The following is a 13,869-nucleotide window of genomic DNA, read 5'->3' as shown; positions in this document are numbered from 1 at the left end:
TAAACTGCAATCATTCTTCTTTTCCAGATGAGTGACATCAGTTCACTATAAACATATTAACAGTTTACTCATCTCTGTAACTGAGATATACTTGCAGTAAAAATTAATTCAAATGGTATAGCAGATATTAGAAAATGTTCTCAAATGTAAATAACACTGTGGTTACATTAGAATCCTCTCATTTTTTAGGAGATAAATAATTTAAGTACTGAAGAGTGGTATGTTACAACATCTGTAATCTACTCTGAAATGATTCAGCAATTAAAAATATGTATGATGTGTATATGTATACACACATACATACAAACACACACGTAGCAACACATACATGTGTAAATAAACAAAACTAGTAAATTTAGGTAATGGATATACAGATTACTGATGTATTTTTTATTTTTCTGTATGTTTGAAAATTTTCTTAATAAAAACCTGGGGGGAAAATTTACTGAAGAAGTTGACTGACCTTAAAAAAATAAAAGTAGTATTTTTAAGGTCCTAATAATAATTCTACACCCTCAACTTGGAAATGTCGCTATTATACTGATTAATATGAAAAGCTCCATGCCTCAGTCAAACATTTTTGGGGACATGTATTATGCCAAAAATTAGACATTAGAATTCCTAACTGAATACAATAGTCTAGTATTCAAATTAGTAACTAAGTATCACTGGCCAACATTTCTAAATGTACAGTATTTACATACATGTATTTCTGCATATCAACTTTTTGAATAGAAACATTACATGTATTATTAAACTGGGTCTATGTTTATCTTTTTTATCTCAACCTAATAATTTATTTAGGTAACAGCTGCATTCCTTATGAGTGCTGAGCACAGCAAAAAAGGTGTTTTTAAAATAACTCAGTCATTAGTCAACGGAACAAAAGAACACATATTTGGCCTAGATTCTACTACCACTCTTGTAAGAACCAAAGGTTCCGTATGATTCAAGTATGCAGAGTGTAATTAAAGGAGTCCAAGCAACAGGAACCAAATTTAAGCACCAAATTGGATCAATGACACTTACCATAGTAATCTAGTGAGTGGTCCTTAACTCGACTCAGCCATCCTCTGATTTGAGGTATCTGATCCAGTTGGTTAGCTCACACATTTTGAAATTCCCTTTTGTGATTTTAACTAAGTAAAAATGTGAATTTCACTATCAAGGACACATAATGCTATCATACTCACCTGATGCCTACATTCAGAATCTCTGAAGGTAAAGCAAGGGTAAGACCTGTCATAAGAGCCAAACAACGGTTAACTGATTACCATTCAAAAGGCAACACCACCCTCACCTCCAAAAACACACTCCCCAAGAGAACAGATTGTTCATTTCAGAAAGTGTCTGGAAGTAGGGACTGACGAGGGGCAAGGACATATCTACTCTGACCAGAGCAGTGTGAAGCTTATTCAAATGGTTCAAGAATAAAAAATATTCTTAAAACATGAAAATATGTGTTTTTTTTAATGTAAAATGTGTGTTTCTAAATGTATTTGTTTTATGTACAAAATAACTTCGGTAATACAGAGATCAATGAAGCACTAAAATGCACTTGAACATTCTAAAACTTAGGTTTGAATGAAAAAATTAAGATGTAACATAACAGTCCAAAAAGCTGCTGAACCAACAGAGAAATTAAGTCAACACTTGAGTCAGTTCTTGGACCAAAAATCTGTAGTTCACTGAGGATACCACAAGATAGTAGTTTTTTAAAAACCACCAAAGTGGCACCACAGAGGGGCTTCACTTTTAAAAGGACTTTGGAAACTTCAATAAATCACATATATGAGGTCAAATGTTAACTCCCCCTGGACCAACAATTAGTTTTCCTGTACTGACAGATCAACTGCGCATATAACTAAAACTATCCTTCCCCTGCTGCTCTACTTCAATGAAATAAAACCTATATAATAGTGACAACAAATTCCTTAGGACACCAGAGATGACAATTAAGGCTAAAAATATGAAGAAGCATAATAATTACTAATTTAAATAACAACTGGGCTAAAGGCACAAAATATACTTAATATTGAAGCAAAACTGGAATTTCACTTTTCAAATTCCTAAAGTCCTCAATAACCATCATCAATAAATTTAAGCTATAATCGATCACATCAACATAAAGGACAAAACCACATGATCATCTCCATAGATGCTGAAAAAGCATTTGACAAAATTCAACCTCCATTCATGATAAAAACTCTCAACAAAATGGGTATAGAGGGCAAGTACCTCAACATAATAAAGGCCATATATGACAAACCCGTGGCCAACATCATACTTAACAGCGAGAAGCTGAAAGCTTTTCCTTTAAAATCAGGAAAAAGACAAGGATGCCCACTCTCCCCACTTCTATTCAACATAGTACTGGAGGTCTTAGCCACGGCTATCAGACAACACAAAGAAATAAAAGCATCCATATTGGTAAGGAAGAAGTTAAACTGTCCCTGTTTGCAGATGACATGACACTGTACATAAAAAACCCTAAAGAATCCACTCCAAAACTACTAGATCTAATATCTGAATTCAGCAAAGTTGCAGGATACAAAATTAATACACAGAAATCTGTGGCATTCCTATACACTAATGATGAACTAGCAGAAAGAGAAATCAGGAAAATAATTCCATTCACAGTTGCATCAAAAAGAATAAAATATCTAGGAATAAACCTAACCAAGGAAGTGAAAGACCTATACTCTGAAAACTACAAGACTCTCATGAGAGAAATTAAAGAAGATACCAATAAATGGAAACACATCCCACGCTCATGCATAGGAAGAATTAATATTGTCAAAATGGCCATCCTGCCTAAAGCAATCTACAGATTCAATGCAATTCCTATCAAAATACAAACAGCATTCTTTAATGAACTAGAGCAAATCGTTCTAGAATTTATATGGAACCACAAAAGACCCCGAATAGCCAAAGCAATATTGAGAAGAATAAAGCTGTGAGGATTACGCTCCCCAAATTCAAGCTCTACTACAAAGCCACAGTAATCAAGACAATTTGGTACTGGCACAAGAACAGAGCCACAGACCAATGGAACAGACTAGAGAGCCCTGGTATAAACCCAACCATATATGGTCAATTAATATACGATAAAGGAGCCATGGACATACAATGGGGAAATGACAGCCTCTTCAACAACTGGTGTTGGCAAAACTGGACAGCTACATGCAAGAGAATGAAACTGGATCACTGTTTAACCCCATACACAAAAGTAAACTCAAAATGGCTCAAAGACCTGAATGTAAGTCATGAAACCATAAAACTCTTAGAAGACAACAGGCAAAAATCTCCTGAATATAAGCATAACCAACTTCTTCCTGAACGCACCTCCTCGAGCAAGGGAAACAAAAGCAAAAATAAACTCATGGGACTACATCAAACTAAAAAGTGTCTGTACAGCAAAGGACACCATCAACAGAAGAAAAAGGCATCCTACAGTATGGGAGAATATATTTGTAAATGACATATCCAACAAGGGGTTAACATCCAAAATATATGAAGAACTCACATGCCTCAACACCCAAAAAGCAAATAACCCGATTAAAAAATGGGCAGAGGATATGAAAAGACAATTCTCCAAATAAGAAATTCAGATGGCCAACAGGCACATGAAAAGATACTCCACATCTCTAATCATCAGGGAAATGCAAATTAAAACCACAATGATATATCACCTCACATCAGTAAGGATGGCCAGCATCGAACAGACTAAGAACAACAAATGCTGGTGAGAATGTGGAAAAAGGGGAACCCTTCTACACTGCTGGTGGGAATGTAAACTAGTTCAACCATTGTGGAAAGTAATATGGAGGTTCCTCAAAAAACTAAAAATAGAAATACCATTTGACCCGGGAATCCCACTTTTTGGAATTTACCCAAATACAACTTCTCAGACTCAAAAAGACACATGCACCCCTATGTTTATTGCAGCACTATTTACAATAGCCAAGATATGGAAGCAACCTAAGTGTCCAACAGTAGATGAATGGATAAAGAAGAGGTGGTACATATACACAATGGAATACTATTCATCCATAAGAAAGGAGCAAATCCTACCATTTGCAACAACATGGATGGAGCTGGAGGATATCATGCTCAGTGAAATAAGCCAGGCGGAGAAAGACAAGTGCCAAATGATTTCCCTCATTTGTGGAGTATAACAACAAAGCAAAAACTGAAGTAACAAAATAGGAGCAGACTCACAGACTCCAAGAAGGGACTAGTGGTTACCAAAGGGGAGAGGTGTGGGAGGGCGGTGGGGAGGGAGGGAGAAGGGGATTATATTATGTTTAGTACACATGGTGTGGGGGATCACGGGGAAAAACAGTGTAGCACAGAGAAGGCAAATAGTGCATCTGTGGCATCTTACTACACTGATGGACAGCGACTGCACTGTGGTATGGGTATGGTTGGGGACTTGATAATATGGGTAAATGTTGTAACCACATTGTTTTTTCATGTGAAACCTTCATAAGAGTGTATATCAATACTACTTTCATAAAAAAATTTTTTAAATTTTAAGCTATAATTATGCAAAATTACTGTGCACTCCTGTCACTAAAAAGCCACAAAACTCAATGAAGTTCAAAATTTCCTTTTAAAGTGCTTATTAAAGAGATAAACTTAACTGTCATTATAAATTATTTTGCAAACAAATCAAAGTCCATTTCCTCAACACTGATTAAATATTTTCTATGAATGAATAAGAACCATACCAATAAAAAGAACACTGAACACCAATGCCTGGTTTCCTGCCCAAGAATCTTAGCACTCCTATGTTCATACACTTTCAAAGAAAAAAATTTAATTAAAGTCTTCATATAAAATATCAACTTTGTTACTGCTTTAAATAGGGGAAGAGTTAATCAGAAAATTCTCAGTAGTATCTCTACCTCTGAGTTTGATCACTCCAACTTTTAAGGCAAAAAGCCACAGAAAAGCAGTTACAAAATCACACAATCATTACATCTTCCCAGCAAAGATACTCTTCCTCTCTTCAGCCCGTTGTCTTCATATATGCTTCTATCACACAAGGAGGGAAGAAAGGGAGGCTGAAAAGGGTGTGCACACTTTTATGTGCAATCTCCTTCCACCCAATCATGCTAAATAAACTTTCATTTTGAAAATAATGGTGATAAGAAAACAGGCTCCACAATATCACTTATTCCTAATAAAAAGGTTCTTTAACTCATCTGTTGTACTTATCTGGGAAGTTTTCTTTTTCCTTTCTTTTTTTATTACTCAAAGGCAAATCATGTCTACTTTAAAAGAATCAGCTTGCACAAACAGAAACACAAAAAACACTAACATATTCTTCCCAAGAATTAACATCTCCCTCCAGGTCATTTTCTATCCAGATTTTTGTTTTTAAAAATCACTGATTTACAAGGTTATTATTCATAGATTCATAGAGCTTACTTTGCATAGGACAGGCAAAGTCTAGCTGAAGAAGAGAAATTTAAGATGAGGCAAAAGTGAGGAGCTAGCCAGAGTGAAGCCCTGAGGGAAAAGCATTCCAGGCCAAAGGGAACAGCATAGATGAAGGCATCAAACAGGACTTGGTTAAGAAATGAAAAGATACATGGCTGAAGCTGGGAGCCCAAAGGGGAGAGTGGTGAGTAACAGGATGATAGACTTCTTGATTAGCATCTGAAACTTATCACAAAACTGTCTAAAGTCAGGCTTCCTTTAGGTTGTTTTTAAAGACTCACAAAAACAGCAAGCTAACTCCATAAAAAATTTCAAATTAAAGCAAAGAAAAAGACAGAAGGTATTCAAATTAAGTAATATCATGTTCATGAAGATGAAATTTCTGATTCCTTGCTGAGAATTCCTATAAGCAAGGGATTATAGCACTTTATACCTCCTAAAACATCCTCAGTATCTACATATCCTCCTAAATTTCCACAAGGGTACTCAGAATTTATGTTACACTTTCTGGTGATGAATCATTTCCATGCTTTCAAATACTTTTGACGTAAATGCCCTGAGGCACTTTTGCTATAATAGACTCTTAGTCTCCATATTAAAGGCCACAAACAAAGCATTCCCAGAAAATGAAACACAGAACTCACTTCTGCATAAAACACAGAAAATTAAACACATTTACTTTGGCCTAAGAAAGACTGAATTTCTGGTTACTGGGTAAAACCTGATTTATGATCCTACGTGAAGACTGATAACAAGGTGGTTTTATGTTTGTGGTCTGGGAGTTGGCTCATCCAGCACTTCATCAGTGTTCTCTATTCTCAAGTCATGGCCCTTTGGACAAAGGTGTCATTATAGAAAATTTATAGACACGTTTGAAAAAGTGTAAATTACAAAGAAAGTCACTGGATAACCTATTTTTAAAAGTCATTTACTTAAGAAGTTAATAAACAATCCAGAGCCTAACAATTAGTTTTTTTTTCGAATTCTGCAACCTGTGGCAGATGTTTCTCATGGCACGTGTGACTCTGGCATTTTTCCCATGTTTACATGGACTGACAGGCATTTAAAGCTGGAAGGAGCATTTCTTTTATACAAGGTGATAGGGTGTGTTGGGCCTATCCTGTGGTTAATTTCCCAGGTTGCTTCCATGTACATCCACACACTGGCAAAGGCCTGTCTGAGCATGAGGACATGGCACGCCATCTCAGAAGAAGTACATGACTTCTCGTCTATAAACAGTGCTAATAAACTTATGGAAATGGTGTCCCATCCTTAGAATCTTTTCAACCCCTCCTTCCTTATATACTTGGAAATATTCTTGAAATAAAGTAAATTTTGCTTAACAAATTCAATGGCATTCCTCTGAGATAAATGGATCACAAAGCAGAACCAAACACCATCACTACAGTCAAGCTTAAAAAAGAAAACTACTTGACCTGGTACAAAGATACACGTGACAAACAAAAAGTTTTAACAGCAGCGCTATAAGCGAGTTGCTAAACAAATCTCACATCCTAAACACTTTTCAAGTATTTTTGAAAGATAACGTAGCCTTCCTTCGATATTTACTTAGCTTCCTTCAATCACCATGTATTTAGCCAGATGTGCTAGACCCTCAGGAAACAAGGATGACTAGGGTACTTCACAACGGCAACACAGCATGAAAGCTAAAATCCTTGACTGCCCCAAGAGGGCAAAGACCTATCACTTGTATTCCAGAGATTTAAAAGGTTCACAGACGAGGTGAGGGCATCGAGGTCACTGCTGGGCTACTAGAGTCAACAGCCCGCCAAGTGCACCTGTAAACTGCAGTCTGAAAAGGGTTGCCAACAGCCACCTACACCTCCGCAACGCCCCCGCCCCCTTCTCCACCCCAGTCTTCTTTATAAACAGAGGGTTTTTAAAAGGGAACTGTCCAAGGTTACCACCTGATATGGAGGAATGCTTTCGTGTGAGATACTAGTAAAATAAGTATTTAGAGTATTGCTATACAACATCAAGGTGTCGACAAAATACCGACCAAGGCACATACACCATAAAGAAAAATCATAAATAAAACCTCTTTCTCAACAGGGTTAAAACGTCAAGGAGAAACTGACCGAAAGAGGGAGATCTCTTAACTTGCCAAAGCAGCAACCCCCAGGAAAGACACTGGAACCAGCGGAAGTTACATATCCAGGACAGAAGTGTTTAAATGCGCGCCGCCCCCCAACCACGGTAAAAGTTTGAACCGCCATCAGACTACCCTACGGTGGTCAAAAACTTCCCTAAACTATGAGAGGCAACCAGACACTCTAAAATCTTCGCCCTCAGCCAATCTCAGGTGCCCTCCAGCCAGACTGCGCCTTCGTCCCCGGGCCTTGCCTCCCCCATCTCGTGCCCTTCTCCTGGACACTCACTAGCCGCCTCGGCTTCCACCGCCGCCAGGGTCCCGGGAACCCCTCGGCCTCAGGCACGCCCCCAGGAGGCCCCGCGCGCCTCCGCTCCTGGGCCGGGCCCGCGACCCCGGGTCCCCGCCCTCCCCGCCGGCCCTCACCTCCTCGGCGTGCTTGCGCAGCGCCTTCTCCCGCTCGTACTGGGTGATGAGCTGCTCGTTGTCGTCCCGCAGCAGCTCCAGCTCCACCTGGTGCTCCTGGTCCTGCGCAAACACCGAGTCCAGGTTCTCCAGCACGGCCACCACCAGTGGCATCAGCTCTTTGACCACCTCCTCGTCGTAGCGCCCAATGAGCCGCTCAAACTCGCGGTAGATGGAACCGGCCAGGCCGGACACCCGCTCCGACATCACGGCCCCGGAGCCGCCGGGCTCCTCCTGGTACACCACCCCGTCCTCCAGCTCCATGGTGGCGGGCGGGAGGGCGGCCCGGGGCGTTGCCGGCTGAAGGGGAGGCACGAGCCCGCACGGGACGGGCCCGACTGGGGCTGAGGCCGGGGCTGGGGCTCGGGCTGGGCTCGGCGGGGTTAGGGGCCCCGGTCGGAGGAGGGGAGGGGTGGGGTGAGCGCACTCAGCCCAACAGCCGCTGCACCAACTGCCGGGGCGGCTGAGCCGCGCGCGCCATACGTCACCCGCGGGGCGGGATCCGCGCCGCGTCGGCCCGACGGGCGGAGCCCTGCGGGAGGCCAGGCGCGGCCGGGGGCGGGGCCCGAGCGTCACCGTGCGCCGGCGGAAGGGGGGCGCGGGTGGCGTCAACTTTCTGCGCCGCGCGGTATGTGCGTTCGCCAATGGGGAAGGCTGCGAGAGAAGGGTGGCGAGAACTGTCACTTCCAGGCGGGATTTGCCGGGCTGGTCCCAAAGGAAAGGGAAGGGTTCTGGAAGAGTGGTCGCCCAGAATTAACATAGCTAACATTTCGATTGCTTTTTATAGCTCACAGAGGGATTTGTCATTTGTTCCTCAGAGCAGGCGCGGTGCGGGAGACGTTTGGCCACCGTTTCACAGGCGATGAAAGTAGGCCCAGAAAAGTTGTGGTTCACTCAAGGTCACGCAGCTAGAAGACGAAGGAGGCTGATCCGGGACTCAAACCAGTGTTGACAGAGAATTCCGGGCTCAGAAGTGGGAAACAGGGAGAGGGAAAGCAACCTAAACTAGGACAAAGTCTGCCGAAGTGATGAGGTGGTCTCGCATAAAGTAGAACTATTTGGGGATAATAATAATAAAGATAGCCTAAAACAGAGGAAGTGCAAAGCATTCTGGAGGAAGGTAAAACTGTAACGCCATATCTTGCAGTATTCCAAACACTAGTTTCTCTGCTTCTCCCGGCCAATTTAAGATAGTGTCATTTCCTGGCTCCAGTCACTCTCCTTTCCTCTAGTCTTAAAAGAGGGCGGAGTGGGCAAGTGGGGGGTTGGGGAGTAGAGGGAAAAGGGGTGGAGTCATTGGAGTGAATAAGTCCATGACGTACGAGGTCTCTGCAGCCTGGGAGAGCATCACGTGTGGGGAATGACACAACACCCAAGCCTCAGGCGGCCTGAGTTGAGAACCCCTTCTCAGTTCACTCATCTAGCCTTTCTAAATGGGGCGGAAGACACTCCCAAAAGCCCCTTCTCTCCTCGGGTGGGTGACTCAGGAGTTTTGCGGTCCCAATTTTCTAAGAACTGGGGGAGGGAAAGCAGGACTTGTATAAACAAGGGTTTAGCATGGGAATCTTCTACCTCTCAGGATCATAAATACCCTCAACCCCTACCAAGCAGAACTAGCCACACAAAGTCCTCCAATCTGAACCCACTTGGAGATCTTCAAAAACAGTATGGAGGTTGGGCGAGGGCTAAGTTATAAACCCAGAGGGGCAATAATGAAAATACTAAGTCTGACAAAATCAGACAAGAATAAATTTGCGGCCTGTGCTGTCCCTTTTTCTTTCTCACTCTCATCTAACCTTAAATTATTTGTGTATATGTTCGGGTGTTAGGAATGCCGATCACCTGGTTGAGTGTGAGCCCAAATACCCTTTGTTTTCTAAACACTTGAAAAATCAAGAAAAAAAAGAGTCTTGCTCTGGATCTTTCTCTTCTTTTTTCTCTTCCTGAGGGCTGTCACTTAAGCAATCCATATATACATATATATGCCTCTATTTTCCTGGGAGCTGGAAAACTTAGGGCAAGGCTTTGTCTTTTCATAACATTATCGTATACATCAAAAAATTAGAGAAACTGTTGATTTTCAAGTATGGTATAATAAAGTTTTCCATGTAAGTATGTTCTTTAGGTATAAATTCAAAATAGGAAGATATGAAATATTTATGTCTTTATATTAAGGTTCTTCTAGCTATCAGAGATCACATTTAGTTGTTTAAAATAAATTCAGCCAAATATCCATCAATAGATGGACGAAATGAATAGATAAATAAATATCGTATATGTATGTAATGGAATATTTATTGTTCAGCAATGAATACATTCAGAATGAAATACATGGCACAACATGGATGAACCCTGAAAATACTATACTACATAAAAGAAACCAGTCAAAGGATCACATATGAAAGATCACTGTTTGCCTAGGGCTGGCTGGGGAAATGAGGGAAAATAAGAGTGACTGCTGGTGGGTATGGGGTTTCTTTTGGAGGTAATGAAATGTTCTAAAATTGATTGTGGTGATAGACACAGGATTCTGAAAATACTAAAAGCCATTGAATTGTACACTTGTAAGTAGATGAACTGTATGGTATGTGAATTATATCTCAATAAAGCTGTTAAAAAAGAAAGAAAATTTATGGCTATAAAGACTTCATTGTAAGTCCAAAGGAAGCCGAATAGAACTCAGTGTGAGAGAGTGGAAAGAAAACAGCTTTTAAATTGGAAACCTTGTATTCTCATATGGACTGGTCATTTTAAACAGCCTAGGCCAGAAACAAACACACAAACAAAGCAAAAAAAATGAATACCCACTGGGTGCTAGTGACCGCAGTAAGGGCTGTAAGCCTCAGCTTCTTCCTCTTGACAATGAAGAGATGTGTGATACAGAATCTGTAAAGATTTCTTGCTGTAAAGATTTCTTGCAATTCCCAAATCCTGTGATTCTCGTTTGTAGGTGGGAGTGAAAGACAGGGAAGAGGGCTTTGAGACTGAGTGCAGTTAGTCAATTCCTAACTATGTAGGTAGTAATACTAACCTCCTATACTGAACTACCTGGGTAAATTCCCAGCACGCCCCTCTAACCCCAAAAGCTGAGATTGTTAAAGACTAAAAGTCATTCGGGAAAACAGGTCATGTTATGGACTTCAGAGTAAATGTTTACTCTATTCCTAAAGGAAAGAAATTCCATTTTAAGAGATTCTTAAGTCTTGCAAAAATAGTGAGGACATTAATGAGAGCAGCAGAAGGGAGGAGTTTCTTCCTAAACCCAGTAACTATAATCACTGGAAGACTGAAATTGCTAGTCCTGTGTTTGTCTAGCCTTCTGGAGCCTTACAGTTACCTCTATGTGAATCAATTTCCCTGGTTTCACAAACTACATTTTCCCACACACAGAGAGAAGGTCACTGGAAGAGAAAGGGAAAAGCGGGCTCGCAGTGTCCAAGGCCCTCCACCTATGGCAGTATGAAATAATGATTCATCACCCCTTACAAACTAGAATGTGCTTGGTGAAGTAGTCTAGATGTGGAATCTGGGGCTCTTGAAAAGTGCCAGAGGACTTTTTTCAGCCCTCAGTTATACCTTTGAAAATCTTTTGAAGGTCTCAGGATAAGATGGATAAGAAGTCTGTCCAAGTTAAAGTTGCACGAAGGCCTCTAGATGAGCTATTCCCTTTCAACATCCTCCCTCACTTCCACCAAACTTTGAACTACCAGCAAGTGCCTCGAACAGAGGAGGCTGAATATATTGCTGAAGCAAAGTCCCAGGAGCTGATGCGGTTTTTGATGGGTATATTGGTCATATTTATGTTCAGGTCTATTTTCTCTCCACCTCCTGACTTGAGTTTAGTGGAAGAAAAGGAGGCCCACCACCCACCTCAGTTTACTTTTTAAACACAGAGCTGAAGTTCACTCTGTGAATAAAAGACATGTGCAGAACAGTGAGTTGGTTGGGTTTCCACCCCCCAGATTATAGACAAAATGCATACTTAATATAGAAAATTTGCTAAATACAGAAAAGCACAGATAAGAAAATTATCACCCAGATAATTCCATCTCCCAGATATCACATGCTTATAATTAACAATCTGTAAAGTGAGCCAGGAAGTCTTCATTGTCCTTGTGGAAGAGGAGCCAAATTCGAGGGGACTTGCTTTCTGACCAGAGCAAATCAGCATCTAGTGAAACTTAAATAAACCTGAATTTTGTGCCTATACCCAATTCCCTCACTTGAGTCTCCTAAGTAAATAGATGAGAAAAGTATGAGAATTTTAGGAAATAGCAGACAAACCCAGAATCCATTTCCAAAAGCATCTTTAAGTAGATTTCACCAAGGATGACATTGCAAATCCATTCTAGTTTAGAAATTTTGATGGATTTATTAACAGTCACTTTAGGAAAGGAATGGAGATGATGCCGGAGTTCCTGTTCACGAAACCAAAGAATGAGCTTCACAAACACTCAAGGTAGGAGAGCAAGGTACAGGCTTTTATTTAGAAATAAAGTGAGAGGAAAGAGCTCCTGGCTCATGCTAGGAGGGGACAAGAGAGCCCGGGGTAGTGTGTTGTCTAGGGGATTTATAGGCAGTTGAGGACTTTTGGGAATTGAGGATTTAGGGTATGGACTTGTACCACCTGCCCTGCTCTCAAGGTGAGCTGGATTGTTGTCTGTTTGCTAGGACTGTTTACAGTGAAGTCACAGTTTATGCCGAGATACCCTTGCAGAACACTCAAACATTCCAGACCAAGTTGCTCCTGGCCTTTTAACCTTTAACTGATCTCACTGAAGATGTCTATATTCCTAGTCTCTGGTATCTTTACCCTAGAGACTTAGTGTGACCTTGACTTTGCATAATGCTGAACATAGAGTTTGGATAGGGACTTTACATTGTTACATTGGTAAATATCCTGCCTTGTTTTTTCCAGAGGCCCTCACGCTACTCTGACTACACCCACAGTCCCTGTCTCAGAGAAGAAATTGTCAAATTTTTCTAAATGGTAATTAGTTTATATATATGATTTTGGGGGAGGGTCTCAATGACCCAAAACATCACTTCTAAAATTCACCATTTTTAAGAATTCAGTGCAATTCAGTCAACACTTGTTGCCTATTAAATTTTGGTCCTGTGCTAGGCACAAGGTGAAGGTGTTAGGCCAAAGTCAAGATGAACCAGGCACAACACTTGCTCTCAAAACAAGCAGCCTAGTAAGGGAGAAGGCCTCAGAAGCATAGGTCATTATGGGTAAAATTGTAACATTTCCAGAGTATCTCCCCTGGCTTTAGTGCATTTGCATATCCTCAGAGGTGGGGAGAAGTTCATCTCCATGTCAGTGGGTAATTACCTGGGCAACCAAGGGTGTGTCTGAACTTGAGAATTTAAAGGGAGGGGCTGGCTGTCTGGCTGGCTTGCTTCTTCTGGAGCAGAGGAGAGAGCCGGCCCTGGACTGCAGTTTGTAAGCAATAAATGGGCTTTAAACTTTATTTCTGCCTTTGACTGATTTTGGTTTTTAGAGGTATTTTGCCCTGGGATTTCCTCTTCCCGGACTTGAAGTCATCTGCAAGTGCAACAATCTAAATGTGTCTAAAGTGCAATGACAGTAAGGACAAAAGAATGCTTAACTCCATTTGGAGATTATTTAGCTGAAGGCCTCCTGAAGGAGTTTGCAAAGGGAAGGTAATCTCAGCAGAGGTTTAGCTTGAAGGTTAACTCACAGATTTCAGATAAGCAGAGAAAACTGATTGGTTTGTTTTGTCTAAACCTAATCTGGCCTGCTTCCTGAGACCCCACCCACAGAACGACCTAGTTCAAAGGAAAGCTCTGTTTAGGTTTTATTCAAACAGCCCCTTTAGGTG

The 13,869-nt window shown here is 41.1% G+C and overlaps 2 protein-coding genes across 3 annotated transcripts in view; one reads left to right on the top strand and one right to left on the bottom strand.

Moving 5' to 3' along the window:
- Nucleotides 1-8,465, bottom strand: part of SPAG9 (sperm associated antigen 9) — a 164,816-nt gene extending 156,351 nt beyond the window's left edge. For both annotated transcript variants that reach the window (XM_036879567.2, XM_036879570.2), the window contains exon 1: nt 7,985-8,465. In XM_036879567.2, the coding sequence (XP_036735462.2) occupies nt 7,985-8,287 (303 nt within the window). In that variant the 5' untranslated portion in view covers nt 8,288-8,465. The remainder of the gene's footprint in view (nt 1-7,984) is intronic.
- Nucleotides 1-13,869, top strand: part of LOC118909354 (nucleoside diphosphate kinase B) — a 181,318-nt gene that overhangs the window by 142,049 nt on the left and 25,400 nt on the right. The window lies entirely within an intron of this gene.

The sequence above is a fragment of the Manis pentadactyla genome, chromosome 4, assembly GCF_030020395.1.
Source record: "Manis pentadactyla isolate mManPen7 chromosome 4, mManPen7.hap1, whole genome shotgun sequence".
NCBI lineage: Eukaryota > Metazoa > Chordata > Mammalia > Pholidota > Manidae > Manis > Manis pentadactyla.
Note: the sequence above shows the minus strand (reverse complement) of the source record. Positions and strands in the feature narration are given on the sequence as shown.